The sequence below is a fragment of the Malus sylvestris genome, chromosome 14 (assembly GCF_916048215.2).
Source record: "Malus sylvestris chromosome 14, drMalSylv7.2, whole genome shotgun sequence".
Classification (NCBI taxonomy): Eukaryota; Viridiplantae; Streptophyta; class Magnoliopsida; order Rosales; family Rosaceae; genus Malus; species Malus sylvestris.
In genome coordinates, this window is record NC_062273.1 from 19,413,641 (window position 1) to 19,440,940 (window position 27,300).

Consider the following 27,300-nt stretch of genomic DNA (forward strand, 5'->3'; position numbering starts at 1 on the left):
ACTTACAATTTAAGAAAAATACCAATAAATTGTAGTACTAAGTGGCAAAAAAAAGTGCAACTTCATAAAGTAAAACACTTGGCTATTAAAAAGTTGGTTGTTTATAAAATAAACAAAAATAAATGCGCATCCAGGGAATCGAACCCTGGTCAGTACCGTGGGAGGGTACTATGATACCACTACACCAGATGCGCATGTTGACAATTTGGTAAAATTTCCATGATTAATCAAAGTCATATGGAGAGAGAAAACAAATGCCTCCCTTGGGCGTGTTTATTAATCGATAATGGATTGTAAAATTTTTCCAGCCACTGCGTGAGTTTAATATATTAATCTCATGAGTTCAATATATTGATATTATACTTAAATTTTTCAAGCCACTACATGAGAGTAATTTTTATATGAGCTTAATATATTCATATCACATTCACTTTTTCGCCCTATTGTGAAAGGCCTAATACCACATTCCTTAAAAATTTTACTCTAAAATTTTAGGAGTATGATTTCTGATTCTAGATGGCTCTTATGAGCGTGATACTTATAAACTAGTATATTCTAAAGTATGACTGACAATTATTGAACTCGCCCTAGTGTAGCATTAGTGTTATTAGTATCAAACTCAAGCTGCCTTATTCGTATATATAAGTATTACACTCACTTAAACTATTGTTAAAGAAATTTTGTGCCAAAACCACCCTCATTTTCTTCTCATTCTAAAATAACGTTTACAACTTCACCTCCCCAACCCAAACGGACACACTCATCCAGGCTACAACCCTATCTCTTTCTCTTCCTCAATCCAACCAATTTCCACCTGGAGACCTTCGACTTCGGCAACATCCACAACCCATGCTCCTTGCTTGGTCGTTTTCGATTTGTAAACATGTCATTATTGCATTACGACAATTAAAAATTACTCACTTGCGTGTGAACGACTGTTTCTAGAAACCCAATTTAATTATGTGTTTTATCAGGATATGGGAACAATTAAATTTCAGAATATATTGGGCCTTACACTCTTTATAGCCCATTTCAAATTAAACCGCGTCCCAACCATATATAAAGTCAAACCTGTCATCCCAACTTTCCAATTTTTGTGAAAAAAAGCAATGGAAAACGAGAGCAGTATCATATCCCGGGAGAAGCTTGACCAGGTGGCGAGCTGGCTCAGCGCCACCGTGTGCACCGCCTTCTTCTCCTCCCTCGAGCGCTTCTCTTGCGTCAACCTCTCGACTACCGACCTCGATGACGAGGACGAGGACGAGGCCAAGGACCGCCCTCTCACCCTCACCAATTACAACAACAACGAACCTTCAAACGACGTCGCTAATCTCCCCGTCTGATCTCTCCCTCTATCTTTCTATCGGCCGTATTCTCCCACTAGATCTTCGTTTGTATTGTAATTAGGGTTTATCGAAAACAGCTTGTGGTTCTGAATTTTATGCGGGCGTCTCAATGTGTAATGAATGTGAATGGGGAATGTATGAGCTATATATAATGCGGATTGCAGCCGAACATATGGTTGATTAATAAATTTGTTTTTCTTTAATTCAGTATCTTGAGATGATTAACTGGTGCTTTGTTTTATTGGCATTGTAATTCCGTTGGTTGAATCATGCATGAAGTTGTAGGAACTGAAAGATTGAATCTCTGGCATTAGGTAGCAAATTAGGGATTTATGTCTGACCCTAATCGTCAATTGTTCGGATTCGACGTTTTAATCAAGTTGATTTACAATTATGGTTTTATTGCTTTGATTATCTCCTTGTTGGATACAAATTTTTCAGAATGTGCTTGATAAGTTATGCATTCAGGGAAGTGTATGTTCAGTATTTAGGGTTGCATCCTCAGTATATTACACATTAAGGAAGGTATGCTTAATAAACTATACATTCAGGGTAGCATGGAGAATATATCATACTGTTGGTTTCGTTCAGAGGTTGATCACTTGTTCGATTTGAACACCGACGTGTTCTTATTTGTCATTTATTGTGCTGGTAACCGGAGCTGTACGAGTGAAAGATTTTCCACATATTTATATAGAAATTGGAGCTTAAGACCCTGGATTTTATGTTGCCTTTCTGATCTCAACCCTTTAAGTTCCTATTGGGGTAATGTTAGATAACTTAGATGGTAGAAGTAACTTTGAAATGCTTGAGAATTGATTGCTTCTAGTTGTCTTTGGGAGTGTGTTTCCATATCTAGCTTCAAATTTCATCTATCACTCCCCTATCACACCTTGTAATGAAACTTCTCGGGAACTTTTATCTGCGATGTTGACGTTTACTGTTTCTGTATGTTTTCATATCTGTGTCTTGAATGTGCAGGATGGTGCATGTTGTAGCCTCAATGTTCCTCTACAAAGATACTGCTGTCTCAAAATTTGAAGAAACTAGTTAATCGTCACTTGAAATAATCAATAGTACAAGCATTACAACTTTATCTTTACAATTTGATGTTTCATCTTCACATCTCTCTCTCTCTCTCTCTCTCTCTCTCTCACACACACACACACACACACACACACACACAAAACAAACATTTCTAATCAACTAGTGCAAACGCTAGAACAAAAATACCAAGTAAAAAATGGATGGTGAAACGTTTAGTCTGCATGTTCCTTCCAACATACTAGCATCAACACACACCTTTTGATAATGTACAACCTTGCTCTCTTCTCCTTCAACGTTCTCTTGGGCGCCTGAGCTTTGGTTTGCTTTTCCGGGGAAGAAGCAGACTTCTCCATGAACCCTACTCCTCTCACTCCTCCTGGATTTCCTCCCAATTCTGTATAACACCTTTGTGCCGTGTGCACTCAGGTTATAAGGAAGGGGGAAAAAAGGAGAGGAATCTTTTCTCTTGTGTGAGTTACTATTGGCTGACGTTTCAGTTTCGGTCCTCCAGTCAACCTAGGGAGGTGCTGCTTTTCTGCTCCGGAAGCCTGGTCTTCTGCTGCCGCCTGGTCCAAAATCCAGATTTCCAGGTTGGTTGTCTGCTAAACCTTCCATTATTTTTACTGCCCTCTTTGCTTCCAGGATTTATTGCTTGCAAAAAAAAAGGACCATGGACCACCCCTTTTTTGGAAATTTTTTTGAAGGGGGGTTTTGTTCGTGAGGTTAATTATTTTTGGGACTGCTAGATAATTGGATTGGTGAGGTGTCCTTATGACATCTTTCAGTCTCATAAGTGAAGATTGTACGTCCGTTTGACCAACCATAGATCCTTTCAAAGTTGAAACCACTTTTTCGATCAGGGTGGGGGGTTAGATTGTGTGTCATGACTCAGCGTTACGAATCTTTGAGTTAATGCACTGCGGTTATAGTGAGGCCTAGAGAACCAACTAGTATTAGTGGTCTTCCATGGACGGGAATGCATCGTCGTGGTGAATCTATTACACGTGGGTCCTCTTTTTTATGCGATTGAAAAATTATTTTTCCGGGATGATTTAGTGGTCTTGTGAAGGAGGGTATGGATTGATTGATATTGTTCGCAACCATAATCAGATCGAGTTTGAAATTCATTCTATAAACCATTGGATTGGGTTAAAGTTCCAAGGAAACCTTCCAAACCAAACCCGGTTTGGTCGGTTTTCGGTTTTAATGTTTTAAAGTTAAAAACCAACCAAACCGGTCCTGAACCGGTTGAGAACTCCGGAAATAGGCTCATGGTCAATTTCGAAGGGACATCTGAGGGAGGTGCTTAACCAGTAGCCACCCACACACCCTTTCCCTTTGTCTTTTTCTTTCCCCTAAATTTTCTCTTTTTTTTCTTCTCTTTTTTTATTTTTCTCGTTTTTTAACAAATATATAATCTACACTGAAAGAATGATAGTGAGTTTAACCTTACATAAGCTAGTAATAATTTAATTCTCGCTTTTATTATTCCCTTTCTAAATGAATTGGCAATGAAAATTGGACGACATGTCGTATGTAAGAAAAATTGATTGGGTGCCTTTCTAAAAGGATTTCATGAGTCAAAAACTCAAAAGAAAACAATGTCTCTCTCTTTTGGGGTTCTTTGGAGGTTGCATCTTGCTCGCTATTCTTATCAGTCGATAAAAATGCCAAAATAAAGAAAAATAAATAATAAAAAGAAGAAGAGATAAATCAATGTAAAAGGGCGGATTGGTGGTGGTTTCACATGATTGCCCTAATCCCGATGGTCGGTGGTCAGCCTACGCTATTTCAAAGGACATCAAATCTCATCTTTTGCAATCAACGTATCTTTATTGGGTAAGAAAAATATTTAAATTGAGGATGGTCTTTATCATTCAAATATATCAAATCTCATCTTTTTTAATGGGTAAGAAAAATATTTAAATTGACGATGGTCTTATCATTCAAATATATCAAATCATACGTATATTAGTTGGTACATGTACAGTTGATTTGTTTTATATACATAAACGATCTGATTTGAATGATTTTTTTTTTTGTAAAAATCATCTTGTAATGAATATTAAAAAGTTGCTTGATGCAGATGTTATTCACACAATTCATTTTAATTTTTATTCTCACAATTTCGGAAAAAAAAATTTCGATCCGAAAAACTACGTCGATTTGTCGCTGAAGCTCGAATTGCCGGCGACTCAGAAGGTTTTTGATCGGCTGCCACGGTCAGCAGGTGGGTCCGTGTCTGCCAAAGATTTGAAGGAGTATGTGGATGAATACTACGAGGGTGCAGGGGAGGATGTGGTGGTTGCAGAGCCGGAGGATTTCGTCCCGGAGCCGGAGGGGTTCCTGCCGATGGTGAAGCACCCGGAAGTGAGGGTTTGGGCTCTGGAGGTTCATTCCCTTTGGAAGAACTTGAGCAGGAAGGTCTCTGGTGGGGTCCACAAGAAGCCTGAGTTGCACACTCTGTGCTTCCTCTGCCTGAGCAGTTTGTGATTCCCGGTTCAAGGTTTAGGGAGGTTTATTACTGGGATTCTTACTGGGTGATTAGGCAAGTCATTAGTGTTAATCTCTCTTTCTTTTTTTTTAGATTGAAAACTTAAAACTTAACAGTTGTGGCCAAAAACACTGATAACACAGTGCTACGTCTTCTTTTTTCAACTTTTGAGGAAGCAAAGTTGGATTGATCATGTTGTCTGAATCATTGTGCACGGATCATGATAAGGCTCAGATAGGAGCAATCATTAGTAATATTAACGAGATTAAATTTATAAAATAAATTAGGTGTCTTTAATAAGAAATTAGCACGTTTATCAACAATTAAGTAATAATTCATGAGTAATGCTTGGAAGACTAACATTTTCAAACAAAATTACAAACTGAATGACGTATTGCCAATAAGAAACAAACACGTTAATTGACACTTAATTAATAATCCAATCATCTACAACCACATTATTGAGTTTGCAAATTTAGTTTTAAAAAAGGTTTTTTATATTAGCACCCCACAAACTGTTGAATGCAGCCCACATTAAAATTTAATATTAAATAACTTATTTACTCCACTATGTTATGACAATTTTGACCTTATTAGGTTTAAAAAAAATTCTAAATACACCCTAAATCACCTTGAGCGTATTATTTCTCTTCTTCAACTATCAAAACCCCTCTCACCCTCCATTGTTGAACGAAACCCTAACCAATGAAACTAAAGACATGTTAATTGAGAAAAATTATTTTTGATTAATGGAACACGAAATCGATATACCTTCCACATGTATTGAGAGAAGGTAATTTTGAAGGTCTGATGGAATCATTTGGTGCCAATCCCCATCAAATTTGTTGGTTCTTTTATGTTATTTGTATTAGAAAGATAGAGACCTAGTTCTTTTCGACAAAAAAAGAAAAGAAAAGATGGAGACCTAGTTCTTCAATATATGAATGACAACATATGTCTGGGAAAACCCACCTTATCATCCCCAAGAGAAAAATTTAGCGATTAAGAAAGGCAACATTTTATGCGGCCACCCTTGAGAAAAGGTGCAGCAACTATAGGAATCTATTTCAATTGAATGTTAGACAGCCACACGCATGAAATTGAGTTGCATCTGTTCATATAGTATTAAATATCAATGGCTCTCAGATGATTTGAAATCATTCGGCAAACAAAACGTTCAAATGTTTAGATTCAGTCCATGAAAATTAAAAATGAGTGTTATAAGATTTGAGAAATGTGGGGTGTATGTAGAAAATATAAGATGTATATTGAGAATGTAGGGTGTGAGGGTATTATGAAGAAGTATATGGGGTGCATTAAGGTAATTTTTAAGTGAAAAAGCAAATGTGGGATGTATTAAGTATGTGGGGTTTATTCAACAATTTGTAGGGTGTTAATATAATAAGCCTAAAAAAATTGATCTCATTAGCATTACTCATAATCCACTTATCAACTCTCATATCATTTAATTTACAAAATTTAATCCCTCTAGCATTTTTTTTAAGGAAAACTAATGAAAATGGCTAGAAAACTTTGAGTTTTAATGATAATGACAAAATAAAGGGTAAAGTGAATAGTACCAGGATTGACTTTTTAGTGTAAAAATGTGGTTTTTTATTAAAGTGAATAGTACCAGATGCTTTTCGTTAAAGTTCTTTTTTTTTTATTCTAGCTTAGACATATACTATTTACGGCACGCATAGCTAAAAGCGCTTATATCAATTAAAAACGTTTTTGACAAATGTTTGGCAAGAAAAATCTTAAAACCATTTATGAGTCGTAGAAACACTTTTTTGAAAAGTACGTTTTATAGACATTTTCAAGTAAAAACACTTTTGACCAATGTACTTATGATCAAAAGCACTTTTATACGCAACCTAAAAAGGGCGTTACTAATTAATATACTTGGTTGACAGTGCATGTCACATGGCTTTCCATGTGTTGCATTATTACTGCTATTTGAAAATCTTCATCCTAGTTCCAGATTTTCGAAGGTGGCTTTAATCTTCATCCTATTTAGTATTTGAGCAAAAAATGCAATCGATTTTCTTGTGTAAGACTCCTTGTTAGAATGAAATCAAGAGCTAATTACGGAAGACACATTTGAAGTTTGGAATTACTACCTTAAGGTATTAAAATTTAGATCGTAAACAATTTAAGTCACACTAGCTCAAACTATTTAGGTATTTTGTTAACTGTCTAAGAGAGATATTTCAGTGTATCTGAAATATGGGGTGTAACACCACATATTATTATATAATTGAAGGAAATTTTATTTATTTATTTTTTTAAGTGTTCTTCTAATTGTATATGATATATGATGTTTCATTCCATGTTCCGCACACATTAAAAAATCTCTCACTCTGAAGTGCAAGGCCTGACTTTTAAAACTTGATCGGACTAATTTTTTTTCTCCCAACCACATAGGCAATTGACAAAAACCATGCAGTTTGAGCTAAAGTGGCTTCAACTGTTTACAATCAAGGATTTGATGCCCTCTTGAAAAATACCCTAAATCTCATATAGTTGTATATATAATTAGCTTTAAAATCATCACTTGATTTAGCCTCTGTTTGGTATTGCTTTTTTTTTTTTAATAGAAAAATTAATGAAAATGATTTGAAAACTTTGAGTTTTAACGATAAGGATAAAATAAAGGGTAAAGTGAATAGTACCATGATTGACTTTTTAGTGTAAAAATGTGATTTTTCGTTAAAATGAACAGTACTACGAGCTTTTCGTTAAAACTCCCTCTCTTTTTTTCGACTAAAACTGCTTCACTTTAAAGTTAAGCAGTAAAAAAGTGTTTGGTAAAAGTAAAATATCCTACTTATTTTAAAAGCAACGGGCTCCAGACAACAACTTTCAAAAGCAACATGTAGGTTGCTTTTAAAAGCTGCATTAATAAAAAGCAGATTTGGGTATTTAATAAATATTTGGATGAAATGCCAATTTAGTCCTTGAATTATCACCTCAGTGAAAATTAGGTAATTGAATTATTTTTTCGGTAAAATAAGTCTCTAAATTCATTAAAAATTGCTATTTTCATCCCTACTATTATATTCAAAGCTATTTTATTCAATTTTTTTATCAACTTAAGTCACTTGACACACTTTAAAGTGTAATACCATCATTTTTTTGTCTACAAACCCTTAACATTTCATATAGGTTGCAAATTTAACGTATAATTTACCTCAAATGTTAACTTACACTATTTTTTTATTTTATGAAAAACTAATAATTTATTCTCCAAAGTTAACTCCATACACTATTCTTTATGAAAAAACTACCAATCTACACTTCAATGTGTATCACATGCAAATAACGTGATTAAATTAATGGAAAATTGAATATAGTAGCTTCGAATATAATAGGCAAATTTTTATAATTCAAGGATCGATTTTTCTGAAAAAATAGTTTAGGGATCTAATTTTCACTGATGTGATAATTCAGAGACTAAATTGGCAGTTCATCCTAAATATTTTCAATTGTTGTATACCTTCATTAAATTTTTTTTAAGTGACATTATTTAGCTTTCCACACACATTTTATACTTTAGAGAAAAAAAATTAAGCGCTACTATTGTCACCACCATCATTACCTCAACTGACACCATTACTGCCACCACCACTACCACCACTGCCACCATTGTTACCACCATCGCCATCGCTGCCGCCACCACCATCCATCATTACCACTACCATCATGACTGCCACCAGAACCACAACTGCCACTACGACCATCATTACCGCCACTGCCACTACGACCATCATTGTCGTTATCACCACCACTACCACCGCAACCACAACCGCCACTATTGGTGCTATCACTGCCCTACCACCATTGTTACCTCTCCACCCCAACCAACACATCCCATTATTAGCATCACCACCACACCTCCACTGCAACCACCCCACTCCTACTATTATGTCCATTTGTTATTGTATACAATTATATTACTTTTACATTAAATTTTACCAAACACTTTTACGTTGTTTTTTTATATTCACAACACTTTTAAAATTCAATTAGCCAAATGTTCATCATCTTTATTTTATAGTTGATTATTCTTAAAGTACAACATAAGCAATTTAAAAAAAAAAAAAAAAAAAAAAAAAAAAAAAAAAAAAACACAACAATCCCAAACTGGCCCTTAATGAATGAAGCCTTGTCTGCATGGTAGGTTTGGGTCTTTTACTGGGATAAGCTGTATTGCAATTACAATAACAGTTGTTGAGAGAATTGACGAAAAGTACCTAGATTTGAGGAACATTAATGATGATAGGAATTAGGGGCGAAAGTGCAACTCCGAGTATATTTCAAAGACGAATTCTTCAATGCATGTAGATTACTTAGTGCCATCATGGATGGAGTATCTATTTCTTTTTTGCAAATACTGGATGGAGAATTGTTTGATGGGGCTGGGATAATTGTATACTTGTTGTGCAGGGGCTTGCTAGCAAGTAAAATGTATGATACATCGAAAAATACTTGGGATCTTTTGATATAGACGCCTCAGTTTTGAATTTTCTATGTTAAACATCCATTGACACACCCCGACCAAGGTCAAGGCATGTTGACCGTCACGTGAGAGTGATGTAGCTATGTGCATAGTGCAGAAGCGGTAAAAATAGCAATTATACGAATAATTAAAAACTAGATTACTAGTGTGCACTACTAAACAGAAAGTGATAGGAGTTACACAGTAAACACTCCTAATTAGAGCATAAAGTTTAGGTCTAGTCCAGTAGAACAAGTACTAGTTATACAGTACCAGGAATGTCCTACTATTATTCAAACAAGTCAGAACTGCCGAAAATCCCAAGCCACCAACAGCAATTTTACTTAGAACCTGGAGGGGCGCAAAACAGAAAACATGAGTGGGCAAAAACAAATGTTTTACAAAATCATTTCATTTATCAACATATCTAGCCCCTCGCTGTAAAACATGTATAATTTTCCCATAATCAAGATACAAATATATGCATAAACGAATATGAACATATATCAATTCAAATCATGCTTTACGTAATCATATTCACATGTATATAAACCATGCCAAGATATAACAGAGTAAGCAATTTAGGTAAGAATAGATTCATAGGAATATGATATGATAGCCGGAACCTCTGACGTAGTATGTACGACTGAATTCATAGCTAAAACTCAATCTAGCCGGAGTCACTTCTATGACCTATACGGCAATATACTGCACATAAGTCGGAACCACTGAAATGGTCTGTACGACAAGGTTGGGTGTGATATAGTTATGTTCAATGCTACGCCCTCATGCTAGCTGTGCGATAAATAGTTAGTCACCTACGAGTCGGAACCACCTATAGTGGTCTGTACGACAAGACTGTGCACCTAAATTGGATCAAATGTGAGCATATGGTGCGGGAGGTGACATAATATACAGGCCTGTGCCAACTCTTTCTGGCTAAATCGCAATCACCCAGGGTGCAGGTTTATGAGTTCATCATTTCTCAATCATATCTCATATAGACAATCAACATGTTCATCTTATTTATTGAATGGCTGCACCTAACCTCTCGTTAGACTGCCTACGTACCCTAAACAGGGATCAAGTCGTTCGTAGTTCACCTAGACCAAACATAACTTACCTGCACTTACCTGTGCCTCCACAGCACCACAATTATATATATATATATATATATATATATATATATATATATATATATATATATATATATATATGCAACCATGAAATGCATATTCAGAATATAAAGGCATTTGGCATATTATTTCAAAGCATACTTTCATTTAAAACACATTTCTGGGAAATATATCAAGCATATAATTATATACTGAAAACAAAAGCCCACTCACTGATATGTCGACGGGTCGTAACCCCCGAGTCGCCCGTGGATACGCTCGTCCTAGGGATAAGTCTCACCTATATGCGAATTAACTATAAAAATGTTATTTTAAAGCATATAGGCAAAACTACCTAAAAACTTATCATACATAACTCAAAACGGGTATATGAATATACCAACGTGACTTACACAACCTCACGAACATCGTGATATTTTTAGAAAAAATTTCCTATAGCTCACGCGTCGGGGAGGGCACGGCGTCACGCACCCTCACGTGCATCACCTTCAACTAGGCCTGGCAAACGGGTCGTGTCAGTCGTGTTCGTGTCGTTTTCGTGTAACACCTGTTATCTTAAAGGGTCGTGTCGTGTCACACCTGTTATCTTAACGGGTCCTTAACAGGTCGGGTCACTTTACCCAACGGGTAAAGTGACCCGACCCGTTATGACCCATTATGACCCGTTAAGAAAAATATTTTTTTTTCTTAAATTTACACATACCACACATTGTCACATAAATATTACTTCAAAACATTAAAACACATTTGTCGCTTAAGTACTACATCTACACTCGAAAATAAGAGCCTCATAAAAAATACATCCATACACTACTAATCTATTACAAATATTAAATGTGCAAGGATATGCAAAATGAAAGTGTTTTAGTTTTCAAGGTTGTGAAGCCTTTCTCAAAAGTTTAAAACTTGCCAATAGAACTCAAAGCTTAATGAAAGTGACCCACTAGTGTGTTTATTCATACTTTCATTAAGTATAACATAAGATTTTGAGGTATTCACTAGTGTAAATATTTTAAATTGAAGATCGAATTCAGTCATTGTATTCATATAGGGTCAAGGAGTGTAGTTGTAAAAAATCATCAAAATCGGAGTTAAAATAACAGTTAAATTGTGATTTTTCGTTTATAACCGTCGAAAAGTTTTGTCCCGTTACTTAATCTTTAAATGTTTGTTTTTTGCAATTTTTTGCGTATGCGATCTCGAAGCATATACAAACAAGTATGACGGTTAGATCGTTGAAACTAGTTTCGTAGAATGCGTATCCCATCAAAACAATAGATTCACTAACACTTAAAAGTTTATTCTTACTTTAATTAAGTATAACATAAGATTTTGTGGTCTCCACTAGTGTAAATATTTTAAATTGAAGATCGAATTCATTCATTGTATTCATATAGGGTCAAGGAGTGTAGTTGTAAAAAATCATCAAAATCGGAGTTAAAATAACCGTTAAATCGTGATTTTTCGTTTATAACCATCTAAAACTTTTGTCTCGTTCCTTGATCTCTGAATGTTTGTTTTTTGCAATTTTTGGCATATGCAATCTCGAAGTATATACAAACATGTTTGACGGTTGGATCGTTGAAATTAGTTTCGTAGAATGCGTATCCCATCAAAACAATAGATTCACTAACACTTAAGAGTTTATTCATACTTTCATCAAGTATAACATAAGATTTTGTGGTATCCACTAGTGTAAATATTTTAAATTGAAGATCGAATTCATTCATTGTATTTATATAGGGTCAAGGAGTGTAGCTGTAAAAAATCATCAAAATCGGAGTTAAAATAACCGTTAAATTGTGATTTTTCGTTTATAACCGTCGAAAAGTTTTGTCCCGTTACTTGATCTCTGAATGTTTGTTTTTTGCAATTTTTGGCATATGCAATCTCGAAGCATATACAAACAAGTTTGACGGTTAGATCGTTGAAACTAGTTTCGCAAAATGCGTATCTCATCAAAACAATAGATTCACTAACACTTAAGAGTTTATTCATATTTTCGCTAAGTATAACATAAGATTTTGTGGTATCCACTAGTGTAAATATTTTAAATTGAAGATCGAATTCATTCATTGTATTCATATAGGGTCAAGGAGTGTAGCTGTAAAAAAGTTTCAAAATCGGAGTTAAAATAACCGTTAAATTGTGATTTTTCGTTTATAACCATAAAAAAGTTTTGTCCTGTTACTTGATCTCTGAATGTTTGTTTTTTTGTAATTTTTGGTGTATGCGATCTCAAAGTATATACAAACATGTTTGTCGGTTGGATCGTTGAAACTAGTTTTGTAGAATGCGTATCCCATCAAAACAATAGATTCACTAACAATTAAGAGTTTATTCATACTTTCATCAAATATAACATAAAGATTTTGTGGTATCCACTAGTGTAAATATTTTAAATTGAAGATCGAATTCATTCATTGTATTCATATAGGGTCAAGGAGTGTAGCTGTATAAAATCATAAAAATCGGAGTTAAAATAACCGTTAAATCGTGATTTTTCGTTTATAACCGTCGAAAAGTTTTGTCCCGTTACTTGATCTCTGAATTTTTTTTTTTTGCAATTTTTGGCGTATGCAATCTCAAAGCATATACAAACAAGTTTGACGGTTGGATCGTTGAAACTAGTTTCACAAAATGCGTATCTCATCAAAACAATAGATTCACTAACACTTAAGAGTTTATTTATATTTTCATTAAGTATAACGTAAGATTTTGTGGTATCCACTAATGTAAATATTTTAAATTGAAGATCGAATTCATTCATTGTATTCATATAGGGTCAAGGAGTGTAGCTGTAAAAAATCATCAAAATCGGAGTTAAAATAACCGTTAAATCGTGATTTTTCGTTTATAATTGTCGGAAAGTTTTGTCTCGTTACTTGATCTGTGAATGTTTTTTTTTTGTAATTTTTTGCTGATGCGATCTCGAAGCATATACAAACAAGTTTGACGGTTGGATCGTTGAAATTAGTTTCGTATAATTCGTATCCCATGAATTTCAATGGTGTGTGTGTATATATATATATATATATATATATATATTTATTAAGTAGATTTAAATCTATTTATTTTGTATGTATAATTATTATAGTTTTTAGGGGTATAAAATTTAATATATATATGTATATATAATAATTATTATAGTTAATTTAATATATATATATATATATATATATAATTATTATAGTCTTTAGGGGTATAAAATTGTTAAATTAATATATATAATCATTATAGTATTTTTTTAGGGTTATAAAATTATTAAATTAATATTCTGCTTATCGTGTATCGTGTTACCCACGTGTATACCCGAACCAACCCGTTATCTTAACAGGTGCTTATCGGGTTACCCGATAACGACCCGTTTCGTTATCGTGTCGACCCGAACACCTGTTAATTTCGTGTCGTGTCGGGTTATCAGGTCGTGTCAGGAATTGCCAGGCCTACCTTCAACCTCCAGATGCCGGAATAGTGCCACCGGCGCCGGATTCTGGGCAGACCTGCAACTGCCCATTTCTCTCTCGTTTTTGCACCATTTTCTACGAAATCTTCACCCCAATGTCACAAATTTCAAGAGGAAGAAGGTTATACCTCTTTGGAGCCTCAAATCCTTTGAAAACACGCCGGAAAAATCTCACCAAAACCAGCCACCTCCTCGTGATCTCGACGTCCAAAACCTTCAAACGAAGCACTCCGAGCTTCCTTGGGACCTCACTAAGCTCGCTATGAGCTTGGATTGTCCTAAAATACAACCATTCGAAAGTTCATGAATAGTGCTCAACTTAAAGCTTGAGTTTTCAACGTGAAATCAAACGAGTTCTTACCTGAAATGGGTACCTTTGTACTCGTATGATCCTCACGAACATAATGGTACCAATTTCTTCTTCAATTCGTGATGATTTGGCTTGGTTCAACCTTGTCTGTACAGAGGAGAGGGAAGAGAGAGAGAGAGAGAGTGAGTCTGAGAGAGAGTACGGGAGAGAGGAGAGAGAAAAAGTATGGATGTGAGTGTCTGGTTCCAAAGTGTACACCAATCACAACCAAAAATTTTCTTACCTCCAATTGGGTCCAAATTAGTAGGGACTTAATACATTGGTCCTTAACCATAACCACACCTAGTCCCACGATGCCACAAACGCTCGAAGGCATTTTAGTATTTTCACATCAACGATAACAAAATAATGTACATTTCCGGGACAGGTTGTGACAATCTCCCCAACTTATAAAATTTCGTCCTCGAAATTACATACAACTAATACATCCACTAATAATCATAAAACAAGTGTGGATACATCTCTCTCATTTGCTCATCTGTCTCCCAAATAGCTTCTTCCACTAAATGATTTCTCCATAACACTTTAACCATACGAACTGTCTTGTTTCTCAGTTATTTATCCTTCCAATCCAATAGAGTCACTAGTTCCTCATCATAAGTCAAATCCGGATTAATTTCCAAAGGTTGAGGAGGAATCACATGTGAAGGATCTGAAACATAATGTCGAAGCATCGAAACATGAAATACATCGTGCACCTTGGATAACTCTGGAGGCAACTCAAGCCTGTAAGCAACCTCACCGACTCACTCGGTGATCATATATGGTCCAATGTACCTAGGACTCAACTTTCCTTTCTTTCCAAATCATACAACACCTTTCCAGGGTGATAGCTTCAGAAATACCCAATCACCTACATCATACTTCCGATCAGTGACATGCTTGTCTGTTAAGCTCTTTTGTCGATCTTGGGCCGCTTTCAGGTAAGACTTAATTACGTAAACATTTTAAGTAGTCACATCCACAATCTCAGGGCCCACTAAAACTCTTTCGCCAACCTCTGACCAACATAGAGGTGTACGATAAGATTTCCCCATAAAGTGCCTCAAATGATGCCATACCAATGCTCGAATGATAGCTGTTGTTGTAGGCGAACTCTATTAGATCCAAACAATCATGCCAACTATCTCCAAACTGCAGCACTGAAGATCTCAACATATCCTCTAATGTCTGAATGGTCCTCTCAGATTGTCCATCTGTTTGAGGATGATATGCCATACTATAAAGTAATTTCGTGCCAAGAGCTTCCTGGAATGCTATCCAAAACTTGGAAGTAAATCTGGGATCCTGATCCGAGATAATATTAATTGGCACACCATGGTACTTCACAATCTGTGTAATAAATAACTTAGCTAATCGGCTTAACGAATACTTCTCCCTCACTGGAATAAAATGTGCTGACTTCGTAAGCCGATCAACTACTACCCAAATGCCGTCATAACCATTCTGTGTGCGAGGAAGCTTGTCTACAAAATCCATAGTAATATTTTCCCATTTCCACCGCGGAATGGGAAGTGGCTACATCAACCCAAACCGTTTCTTTCTTTTAGCTTTAACCTGTAGGCAAATGGCATACCTACTCACATATTCGGCAATTTCTCTTTTCATACCTGGCCAATAGTAAAATGGTCTAATGGTATGATACATCTTAGTGCCTCCTGGATGCATCGCATATGCCGAAATATGTGCTTCATCCAAAATTTCTTTCTTTAATTCTGCATTATTCGGCACATACATTCTGCTTTCTTGCATAAGCATGCCATCAGTTCCTCGAATCTCAAAATCTTTCTTTTTACCTTGATTCCTTGCTTGAATTATTTCCTGGGTCTCCTCATCAATCATTTGAGCCTCAAGCACACGATCAATTAAAACTGGCCTAACCTGGAAATTAGCAACCAAGGCTTCTCATCGATCTTCCACTCTTAGCTCCACTCCAGTGGACCTCAAATTTGTTAAAAGAGGAACATGACAATCATAGATGGCATTAAGTCTGGCTGGAGTCTTCCTGCTAAGTGCATCAGCCACTGCATTTACACAACTAGGATGGTACTCAATCGTGCAATCATAGTCACTAAGTAACTCAATCCATCTCCGCTAACGAAGATTAAGATCTTTATGAGTAAATAGATACTGAAGGCTTTTATGATCTGTGAAGATCTTATATTTCTCACCATAAAGATAATGTCTCCAAATCTTCAAGGCAAATATGATAGCTGCTAACTCTAAATCATGCGTAGGGTAATTCTTCTCATGAGGTTTCAGCTGTCTCGAAGCATAAGCAATTACCCTACCATGGTGCATCAATACACAACCTAAACCATTAAGAGAAACATCACTATAAACCTCATAATTACCGCTATCATCTGGAAGTGCTAGAACAGGTGCATGGGTGAGATAATACTTCAGTTGCTGGAAACTTTGCTCACATTTACTATCCCACTCAAACTTAACATCATTTCGAGTCAACCTCGTCAGTGGCAAGGTAATCACTGAAAAATCCTTAACGAACCATCTACAATAGCCTGCTATGCCAAGAAAACTCAGTACCTCGGTGACGGTTCGAGGTTGCTCCCAATTCTCCACAGCTGCCACTTTCTGAGAATCCACTTGAATGCCTTGAGCAGAAACGACATGTCCTAAGAATGCCACTTGATTCAACCAAAATTCACATTTGCTAAACTTAGCATATAGTTGGTGTTCACTTAAACTGCTCAACACTAACTTCAGATGTCTAGCATGCTCAACCTTAGACTTAGAGTATACCAGGATATCGTCAATGAAGACAATAACAAACCTGTCCAAATATGACTGGAATACTCGATTCATCAAATCCATAAAAGCTGCAGGTGCGTTAGTTAACTCGAATGACATCACAAGAAACTCATAATGACCATATCGAGTCCTGAATGCGGTTTTAGGGACATCTTCATTTTTAATCTTCAACTGGTATCCCAATCTCAAGTCAATCTTAGAAAATAAGCAAGCACCTCGGAGTTGAATAAATAATTCACCTATATGAGGCAAAGGATAACGGTTTTTAATGGTTACCCTATTCAATTGCCTGTAATCGATTCACAGTCTCAAAGTCCAATCTTTCTTCCTCACAAATAAAACTGGAGCTCCCCAAGGTAAAGTACTAGGCTGAATAAAACCTTTATCCACTAACTCTTGCAACTGCACTTTATTCAGCATGAGCCATTTTGTAAGGAGTCAAGGATATATGATTCGTACCTGGAAGCAGATCAATATCAAACTCCATCTCTCTATCTGGCGGTAATCCAGGCAAATCCTCAGGGAATACATCCATAAAATATCTGACCACATGAACATCCTCCAAACTATTAAGAACATCATCATTCAACACTACATGAGCCAAATATCCCTGACAACCTTTCGACAACAATCTCTTTGCTTTCATGGCTGAAATAATACCATGCCTCACCCCACTAGGCTCTCCTACAAATGTAACTTCAGGTAATCCAGGACAATGAAATGTGACTGTCTTCCCATAACAATCTATCTTGGCACGATTATAGTGTAACCAATCAGTGCCCAAAATCACATCAAAATCCATAATATCCAACGGCATAAGATTAGCCGGCATAATAATACCCTATACTATCACTAGACATCCTGGATATACCCGATCCACAAAACAGCTATCCCCTCTAGGCATAGAAAATTCTAAATTATATCCTAGAGGTGTAGGATGAGGTTGTGTCACTTGAGCAAATGTATGAGAAATAACAGAATGCGTAGCACCACGATCAATCAACACTCTAGCAAAATGACCAAGAATATTTAACGTACCCATGATTAAATTTGGATTATTCTGGGCATTTTACAGTGACATGTTGTGGATACGCCCCTGACTCTGCTGTCGTCCACTGCGACCTCTGTTGGCATGAATATCATGTCCCTGCCTCTGCTGACCCAACTGCCTCGAAGATCCTGCACTACTAGCAACAATCTCTCGCTGCTGGGGCTGTCCCCCTTGATACCATTAAGATCCTCCGACTGAATGAGGCTGATAAGACATAGATCTTCCTTGGTACTGAGGGTACCCACTCTGATACTGAGAATCTTGAGAATACTGCTGCCGTCCTGAGGTGTAGGGAGCGGCGTCACCCTGGTAGTGGTAGGCACCTCCTCGTCCCGTATGAGCATAACCACCATATCCTGAAGCGTACTGGGTAGGTGCAGGTGGTGGGAATGAAGGCTGCTGGGGTCTCTGCTGACTCTGAGGGCATTGAGCAGCCCTATGACCCATCTTTCTACAAGTAAAACATCTGTTGCTGCCTCTCCTACATTCCCCAAAATGTCGATTATTACACCTGCGGTATAAGGGAGCACCAGATCCACCTGAACCACCAAGATCTCTCTGTCTCTGGAACCTCGGACCTCTAGTGAACCTACCACCTCTCTTTTGCATATTAGTACTCAATCCCCCGCTAGAAAAGCTGGAATTGCCACCACTCATCTTAAAGTTCTGAGTCTTGCCGGGTCCCTGAAATGCTTGCCCTTTCCCTTTGTCATTTTGTCTCTGGCCCCCATTATTTCCTTCCTCATCCTCACTTTCACTAGGCATGTTCTCTGAGGCCTCAATCCTCAGTAGAATCTCATAAAACTCCTGGTAAGAGGCACAATGAGTTGATGTCGCTATGGAACGCCATTTCTTCTTAGTACCCAAACTGAAATTGCGAAGCATCTCTACCGAATTAGCAGCAACCTCCGGATCATATCTCGACAGATCAGTAAACATCCTGTAATACTCATTAGCAGACATCTTCCTTTGCCTTAGATGAGTAAACTATTGTTTTTTAAGATCAATATACGTAAGAGGAATGAACCTTTTCCGAAACCGTTCCTTAAACACTCCCTAGTCCACAATCTCATTTGGGGTCATCTCGTAAGACTCCTATCTCCACCAGAATGCAGGCTGTTATCCCAAAAACCAGGTAGTCATATCGACCCACCTATCAGGAGGAAGATTCCCCTGACTCTGCATCACCTGGAAGGTCTTCTCCACATGATTCAACCATTTTTCAGCCCCCCTCATGACTTTCATTACCCATGAAGTGAGTCAACTTTAGATTATGGACTGTCTCAAGAGGTGTCCTCTGGGGAGTACAGAATGTTGTCTGAATGGCAGAAACTATAGCTTCCCCTAATTGAGCAATATCAAGGAAACTAGATTCAGCTGGTTGACGGGGCTCTCTACGAGGCGGCATAGTTCTGACATAAGTCATCACAAAGATTAGAACATTCAAGAATTATATATGACTGCTAAACCTAAGCTCTGATACCAAACTGACACACCCCGACCGAGGTCAAGGCATGTTGGCCGTCACGTGAGAGTGACGTAGCCATGTGCACAGTGCGGAAGCGGTAAAGATAACAATTATACGAATAATTAAAAACCAGATTACTAGTGTGCACTACTAAACAAAAAGTGATAGGAGTTACACAGTAAACACTCCTAATCAGAGCATAAAGTTTAGGTGTAGTCCAGTATGACAAGTACTAGTTACACAGTACCAGAAATGTCCTACTATTATTCAAATAGGTCAGAACTACCGAAGATCCCGAGCCACCAACAACAATCTTACTTAGAACCTGGAGGGGCGCAAAACAGAAAACGTGAGTGGGCAAAAACAAATGTTTTACAAAATCATTTCATTTATCAACATATCTAGCCCCTCGTTGTAAAACATGTATAATTTTCCCAGAATCAAGATACAAATATATACATAAACGAATATGAACATATATCAATTCAAATCATGCTTTACGTAATCATCTTCACATGTATATAAACCATGCCAAGATATAACAGAGTTGCAATTTAGGTAAGAATAGATTCATAGGAATATGATATGATAGCCGGAACCCCTGAGGTGGTATGTATGGCTAAATTTATAGCTCAAACTCAATCTAGCCGGAGTCACTTCTATGACCTATACGGCAATACACTGCATATAAGTCGGAACCACTGAAATGGTCTGTACGACAAGGTTGGGTGTGATATAGTTATGCTCAATGCTACGCCCTCATGCTAGCTGTGCGATAAATAGTTAGTCACCTACGAAATGGAACCACCTATAGTGGTCTGTACGACAAGACTGTGCACCTAAATTGGATCAAATGTAAGCATATGGTGCGGTATGTGACATAATATACAGGCATGTGCCAACTCTTTTTGGCTAAATCGCAATCATCTAGGGTGCATGTTTATGAGTTCATCATTTCTCAATCATATCTCATATAGACAATCAACATGTTCATCTCATTTATTGAATGGCTGCACTTAACCTCTCGTTAGACTGTCTACGTACCCTAAACAGGGATCAAGCCGTTCGTAGTTCACCAAGACTAAACATAACTTACCTGCACTTACATATGCCTCCACAACACCACAATTATATATATATGCAACCATGAAATGCATATTCAGAATATAAAGGCATTTGGCATATTATTTCAAAGCATACTTTCATTTAAAACACATTTCTGGGAAATATATCAAGCATATAATTATATACTGAAAACAAAAGCCCACTCACTGATATGTCGACGGGTCGTAACCCCCGAGTCACCCGTAGATACGCTCATCCTCGGGATAAGTCTCACCTATATGCGAATTAACTATAAAAACGTTATTTTAAAGCATATAAGCAAAACTAGCTAATAACTTCTCATACATAGCTCAAAACGGGTATATGAATATACCAACGTGACCTACACAACCTTACGAACATCGTGATATTTTTAGAAATTTTTTTCCTATAGCTCACGCGTATCACCTTCAACCTCCAGATGCCGGAATAGTGCCACCGGTGCCGGATTCTGGGCAGACCTGCAACTGCCTATTTCTCTCTCGTTTTTGCACCATTTTCTACGAAATCTTCACCCAAATGTCACAAATTTCAAGGAAGAAGGTTATACCTCTTTGGAGCCTCAAATCCTTCGAAAACACGTTGGAAAAATCTCACCAAAACCGGCCACCTTTGAACCTCATGATCCCAATGTCCAAAACCTTTAAATGAAGCACTCCGAGCTTCGTTGGGACCTCACTAAGCTCGCTATGAGCTTGGATTGTCTTAAAATACAACCATTCGAAAGTTCATGAATAGTGCTTAACTTGGAGCTTGAGTTTTCAACGTGAAATCGAACGAGTTCTTACTTGAAATTGGTACCTTTGTACTCGTATGGTCCTCACGAACACAATGGTACCAATTTCTTCTTCAATCCGTGATGATTTGGCTTGGTTCGACCTTGTCCGTATGGAGGAGAGGGAAGAAAGAGAGAGTGAGTCTGAGAGAGAGTACGGGAGAGAGGAGAGGGAAAGGGTATGGATGTGAGTGTGTGGTTCCAAAGTGTACACCAATCACAACCAAAAATTTTCTTACCTCCAATTGGGTCCAAATTAGTAGGGACTTAATACATTGGTCCTCAACCACAACCACACCTAGTCCCACGATGCCACAAACGCTCGAGGGCATTTAGTATTTTCACATCAACGATAACAAAATAATGTACATTTTCGGGACGGGTTGTGACATCCATGCCTTTTAATGATTTGATTAAATTTATTTTTGTCATAATTTTGGTGCTATATGCACATTATATTGTAACAAATTTCCTATAATCTAGCATTTTGATTACTCTCTTCCATTAGAGATAATTGTAAAAAAAAATAAAAAGTTGGTTAGATTCAATTTATTTTCACAATAATGCTACAATTTAGCAATAATTATCTACGATTTAAGATATATTCTTTCCAAAATAGTTTAAAATATTTTTAAATCCCCCAAAATCAAACATGCCGAAATAAGTTTTTCTTTTAGTACGTTAAGAGAAAATAGGATTGAGAATAATATAAACGTATCAATACACAATGTGTACAAAATAAAACGTACCAAAATAAAAATAATGTACCAATATTAACAATATGTATAAAATCAAAAGTACCATAATTGCAAATAAACGTACCAATTAATTATTTTTATAAATTCAAACGTACCTGCAGATAATATATACGTAATGTATTGTACCTAATAATAATTCGTCAACAACTATACTTAAAAAAACAGCAATATATATATATATATATATTTATATAATTTCACAAAAAAATTGAAAAAAAATAAAAAAAATTACACGGAGCTTTTATGTTGATCGCCAACTATTTGAAAAAGAAAAAACCATATGAAAAAAAGAAATAATATTAAATGTTTGCATAACAAATAAAAAAAAAAACTTTGATCTAACATATTTGGAAGAAGAGAAAATATAGTTTAATTACTAATATCTCCACTAAATGAGGAAAAATGTATCATGCAGATAAAATGATAAATTCAAAAATTATTTTAATTTTAAAAAGTAAAGGTGAATATTAATCAAAGTACTTTAATCAAATTTTAAAAAAGCATAGATGTTTAATCTAAATGATATAAAAAAACTGTAAGGGATTCTAATTTTCCCAAAATATTTTGACTCCTTTTCATGATAGAGGAATATGGATATGTCCTTAATGGTGCAAGGATCTATTACACTAACAGAAGGTAATGCTTCATTCACTTCTTATTTTTTCTAACTTTATTGTTTTTACTTCGTATAACTTCTGCTGCAAGCAAGATTGATCAGCAATATATATATATATATATATATATTTTTTGTCAAATGATAGATTTTATTAAATTCTCATAGAAACGTTTACATCTTCTACAAGAATATTAAAAAGAAATTCAGGACCATAAGCATCCCATAGGAATGAACCACCACGCAAGGTAGCATAGGAAGCCACTGCATGGGCAGCGAGGTTGCCACTCCACTGAACATACATAAACTTCACCTCCCTAATCTGAGATGCCAAATTCTAAATATAAAAAATGAAGCATTCCAAGTTAGCATCAATTGAGCATTCCCCATTTATCATGTTGATCCGCAAGATTGATCATGGGTTAAAAATTTGCAGCCAACCACCACTTCTGAGTGCAATGGTTCATGAAATATACAAGCGGACGGGCGATGTGGAGTTGGTTCGGAAGGCTCTCCCTGCACTCAACAAAGAACATGAGTTTTGGAATTCAGGTATCATGAGAAACTTTTTCGATGAAAGGTATCTGCAGTTGGTTTTAAATAGTTTTAATTTGGTTTTCTGGTTCTGTAGGTATTCATAAGGTAATTGTTCAGGAATCTAAATCTCAGAATCACACTTTGAGTCGATACTATGCAATGTGGAACACACCGAGGCCTGAATCTTCAACCATTGTATGCCCTCGCTACGTGCTTTATTTGAAAAACATTTTTGCTGTTTATATCAGTGGCGGGAAAAGAAAAGAAAAAAGAAGAGCTAGAAAAAGAAACTAGTATCCCATTTTAACATCTTATGCCTATCAGGACAAGGAATTGGCTTCCAATATCTCGAACGCTACTGAGAAATAGCAATTTTTCCTGGAAGTGGCATCAACTGCGAGACTGGATGGGATTTCAGTACAAGATAAATGATGTAATGTAGTTTGTATATTCATATCCTTCTAGGAATGAGTCAACTTTTAAAATTTAGGATGCCTTAACTTGTGAGGATTTTGTTTTCTTGTTGCAGGAACCATTCGGATTTTACAACGTTGGCTACCACATGGATTTTACTGGTTGATCTGAATGCATTCTTACCAAGGGTATGTCTCTCGACTCTTAACAAAAGAAGCCCCTGTAAATTATATGTTCTGAAAACAATAAAATATCTATTTTATCTGTTAATGTAGGTGGAACATGACATTTCTGTCCATGCAAAAGTCACAGGAGACTACAACATTTCCGAGCACTTCCTGAAAGCTTCTAAAGCAAGGCATAAGGCCATAAAAGCTGTTTTCTGGGATGCAAAGAAGGGACAATGGCTAGATTACTAGCTCAACAGAAACACATGCAATGTGGTGTATAGTCGTGGAACTCTTTAATTTTCTGACAGTTATAATGGCGGTTGTCCTAATTTCTTCTTATTGATAAGCTTTTAGGAAGAGAAATTTTATTTAGACCCATTTATCTTCTTTCTACACCCAACTTGTTATTTTTTATTTTAAAATTCTGAATGTGTCCAATAATTTTCTCTTTACACCCAAAATCAAAAGAACAAAAAATAAAATAAAATTCAAGCACTAGGAAACTCCGGCCACCCTATCTCTCCAAATCCCAACCACTCTCAATTTCTACCCTTCCCCAACCCCCACTGCCACATTCCCTACTGTCCACTAAAGAGGATTGAAGGCTCCATACTTCCAGATCCATATGTTAGCCATCTGTATCTACAGTTAACATAAGATTTGACAATTACTCTGACTGCCAAACCATTAGCATCATAAGCATCACCTGAGTCTTAGCATTGATCCACGAGTCTCCCCAGACATAGATCCCATGGTTACGAACAAGCACATCTGTTGTTTTCGGGTAGGCTTCAATCTATTGAACATGAAGGCAAGCAAAATACTCATCCATATTGAAATCCAAAGTTTAATGTACTGATTTTTTTTTTCCAATAACAATCAAGCAGTTACTTTGAAAACAGAAAACCTTATCCATTAGCAAAGCTAACAATATTAAATGACAAAGAATTAAGTGCGTAACTGTGTCATGCATGCAGCTCAAGCATGCAGCAGCTACAAGTATTCTTTCTAGGTGATGGTGGTATCTCTGGGCGTTTACCATAGCTCTCAACTTCGATCCCATTAACTTCAATCCCAGCCAAGCTTTAGATACCCCAAATGGGTGAAGATTTTTGGGGTTTTCATTGTTGGGGGGGGGGGGGGGGGTGGTGGGTTAGGGACGGGTAGAAATTGGAGGTGGTTGGGGATTGGAGAGATGGGGTAACCGGAATTTTTTAGTGTTGCAATTTTATTTTTTATTTTTTGTTCTTTTTCATTATGGGTGTAAAAAAAGAATTGTTGGGTACTTTTGGAATTTCAAGATAAAAAAAGATAAGCTGGGTGTAAAAAGAGGATAAATGGGTCTGAATAAAATTTCCCTTTTAGGAATATCAAAGATGGGAAGGTTGTAACCAGAATCAGAATGTATATGCTTCAAACTTCGTTCCTTTGTGGCTTGAGCCATTTTACTCAGGTTTGTGCTTCCGAAATTGCATCATGCTGAACCCGAAATTCTTAACCTTAAACATGACAGTATTCCACTATCCGTCACTGAAAGAAATTGTGATTCTAAATGTTGCGTTAGCTGCATATTTTTCATATCATGCACCAAAAAACATATAAGAAGATAGATATTTTTATTATTTTTCATGTACGTTGTAAACTGAGAAAAGGCTTTACACTTTGTGTGAGTGAAGCTGCTTCTGTGGTGGAGAAAGTTACAAAAAGTCTTCAAAGCTCAGGACCGATTTGTGCTGCTGGTATTGCAACATCCCTCACAAACTCAACACAACAATGGTAAGTGAAACCAAACTAAATTCGATATCTTTTAGTTATTTTGTGGGAACTTGTAAAAACGGGGACTTTCCAAATGGTTGGGCTCCACTTCAGCACATGATAGTTGAAGGTCTGCTAAATTCTGGATTAGAAGAAGCAAAATCAATGGCAGAAGACACTGCTGTGAGGTGGATCAGAACCAATTATGTTGCCTTCCAGAAAACAGCCACAATGGATGAAAAATATGATGTGAGAATGACTGGAGCAACTGGTGGTGGTGGTGAGTACATACCCCAGGTATGCACTTAATCACTTTTTTTCTTTCTAACAAGACTCTATCTTAAACAAGCCTAATCTTTCGGGATAGGGGATTCGAAATTGATCACTTAAATTGTATTAGAAATTAAGAAGGTGATTGTTTTTATTTGTGTGTAGATCTTCTTTAGGTGCTATCAGACTAATATGATTTGTTTTAATCTGTCTCTGTATATTACAATGCAGACTGGATTTGGTTGGTCAAATTGAGTTGTATTGGCATTCTTGGAGGAGTTTGGATGGCCATAAGACAGAAAGGTAGATTGTGACCCTTAAGCACTAGTACTCATTATTTTGATTTGATATTTTTTTTACCTGTTTTGAGATGTGGAAAATTGAAATTATTTATGGCTTGCTCCACTAGAAAATGTTCCATATTACTTGTCGTACATAATTATATGGCTCTCTTTTGTCATATGACTGATCACGTTATTAATGTATAAAATAGGTGGGGAAGATCTTCTTGTATCACTAATTGGCTTGTTTGACAATCCAATGAGATGATGTCATGATATCTACAAAGATTTGTAACCGGAGTATTGATATCAACATCACGTATTAAAAAAAAGAAATGATAATGGGACTCTCTCAAAACTAGAGTTAGTAATATTATTACACTTATATATCATGTACACGTATCTTTTGGCAAATTTTGCGGAAAAAATACGGTGAAATTTTTGTTCATTGCCATAATATTTATTTATTTATTTATGATTTTTTTTTTTTTTGGAAAAATTACACATAAAGTATACTTTTAACACTTCATTTTATATTCAGACAACACTTTTTAAACATTTCAAGAAAAGACAAGAGTTAATACATGTAAAAAATGACATTATTGGTTTTTTATTCACTAAAGTGTAAATTACTAAAATACCCTTTAAACCGGTAAAGCCTTTTATATCTTTTGCTCCCTTCTCTTCCTCCGCCACCACTGTTTCCGCTAGACTACACCTCGTTAATGGTGATGATGTGGCCTAGAGTTTCTGGCCGTTCATACCTTCTCCGCCGTTCCGGTATTTGTTTTCAGTCCTTCATTGGCTCACATCTCCTAGCTCTCTTCAACCTTCAACGCTTTTTCCCTTCAACCTTCATGAACTTAGAAGCCAATTTGCAGGTTCTCCCCCTTCGTAAGTATTTCTTGATGAAATTGAGGTTCTACCATAAAATCAATTGGCAATATGAGGGGTAGCCCAAGACCATATAAG

The 27,300-nt window shown here is 36.4% G+C and overlaps 1 protein-coding gene, 1 long non-coding RNA gene, 1 other non-coding gene and 1 pseudogene across 3 annotated transcripts; 2 read left to right on the top strand and 2 right to left on the bottom strand.

Moving 5' to 3' along the window:
• Nucleotides 1-123: 123 nt before the first annotated feature.
• TRNAG-CCC (transfer RNA glycine (anticodon CCC)) lies at nucleotides 124-194 on the bottom strand. The gene has a single exon. It is a non-coding gene; the product is annotated as a tRNA-Gly (tRNA).
• Nucleotides 195-1,078: 884 nt separating this feature from the next.
• On the top strand, nucleotides 1,079-1,549 carry LOC126599663 (uncharacterized). The gene has a single exon (XM_050266076.1). The coding sequence runs from the start codon at nucleotides 1,110-1,112 to the stop codon at nucleotides 1,341-1,343; it is 234 nt and encodes a 77-aa protein (XP_050122033.1). The 5' UTR covers nucleotides 1,079-1,109; the 3' UTR covers nucleotides 1,344-1,549.
• A 2,765-nt stretch (nucleotides 1,550-4,314) lies between these two features.
• On the top strand, nucleotides 4,315-26,507 carry LOC126599661 (probable trehalase; annotated as a pseudogene).
• LOC126599664 (uncharacterized) lies at nucleotides 19,771-21,005 on the bottom strand. Its single transcript, XR_007615213.1, has 2 exons — nucleotides 20,924-21,005; nucleotides 19,771-19,976 (listed from the first exon to the last, which is right to left on the bottom strand). It is a non-coding gene; the product is annotated as an uncharacterized LOC126599664 (long non-coding RNA).
• Nucleotides 26,508-27,300: the final 793 nt, after the last annotated feature.

Bases quoted from the DNA above. Each gene is read 5' to 3' on its own strand.
- LOC126599663 (XM_050266076.1), top strand. From the start codon at position 1,110: ATGGAAAACGAGAGCAGTATCATATCCCGGGAGAAGCTTGACCAGGTG.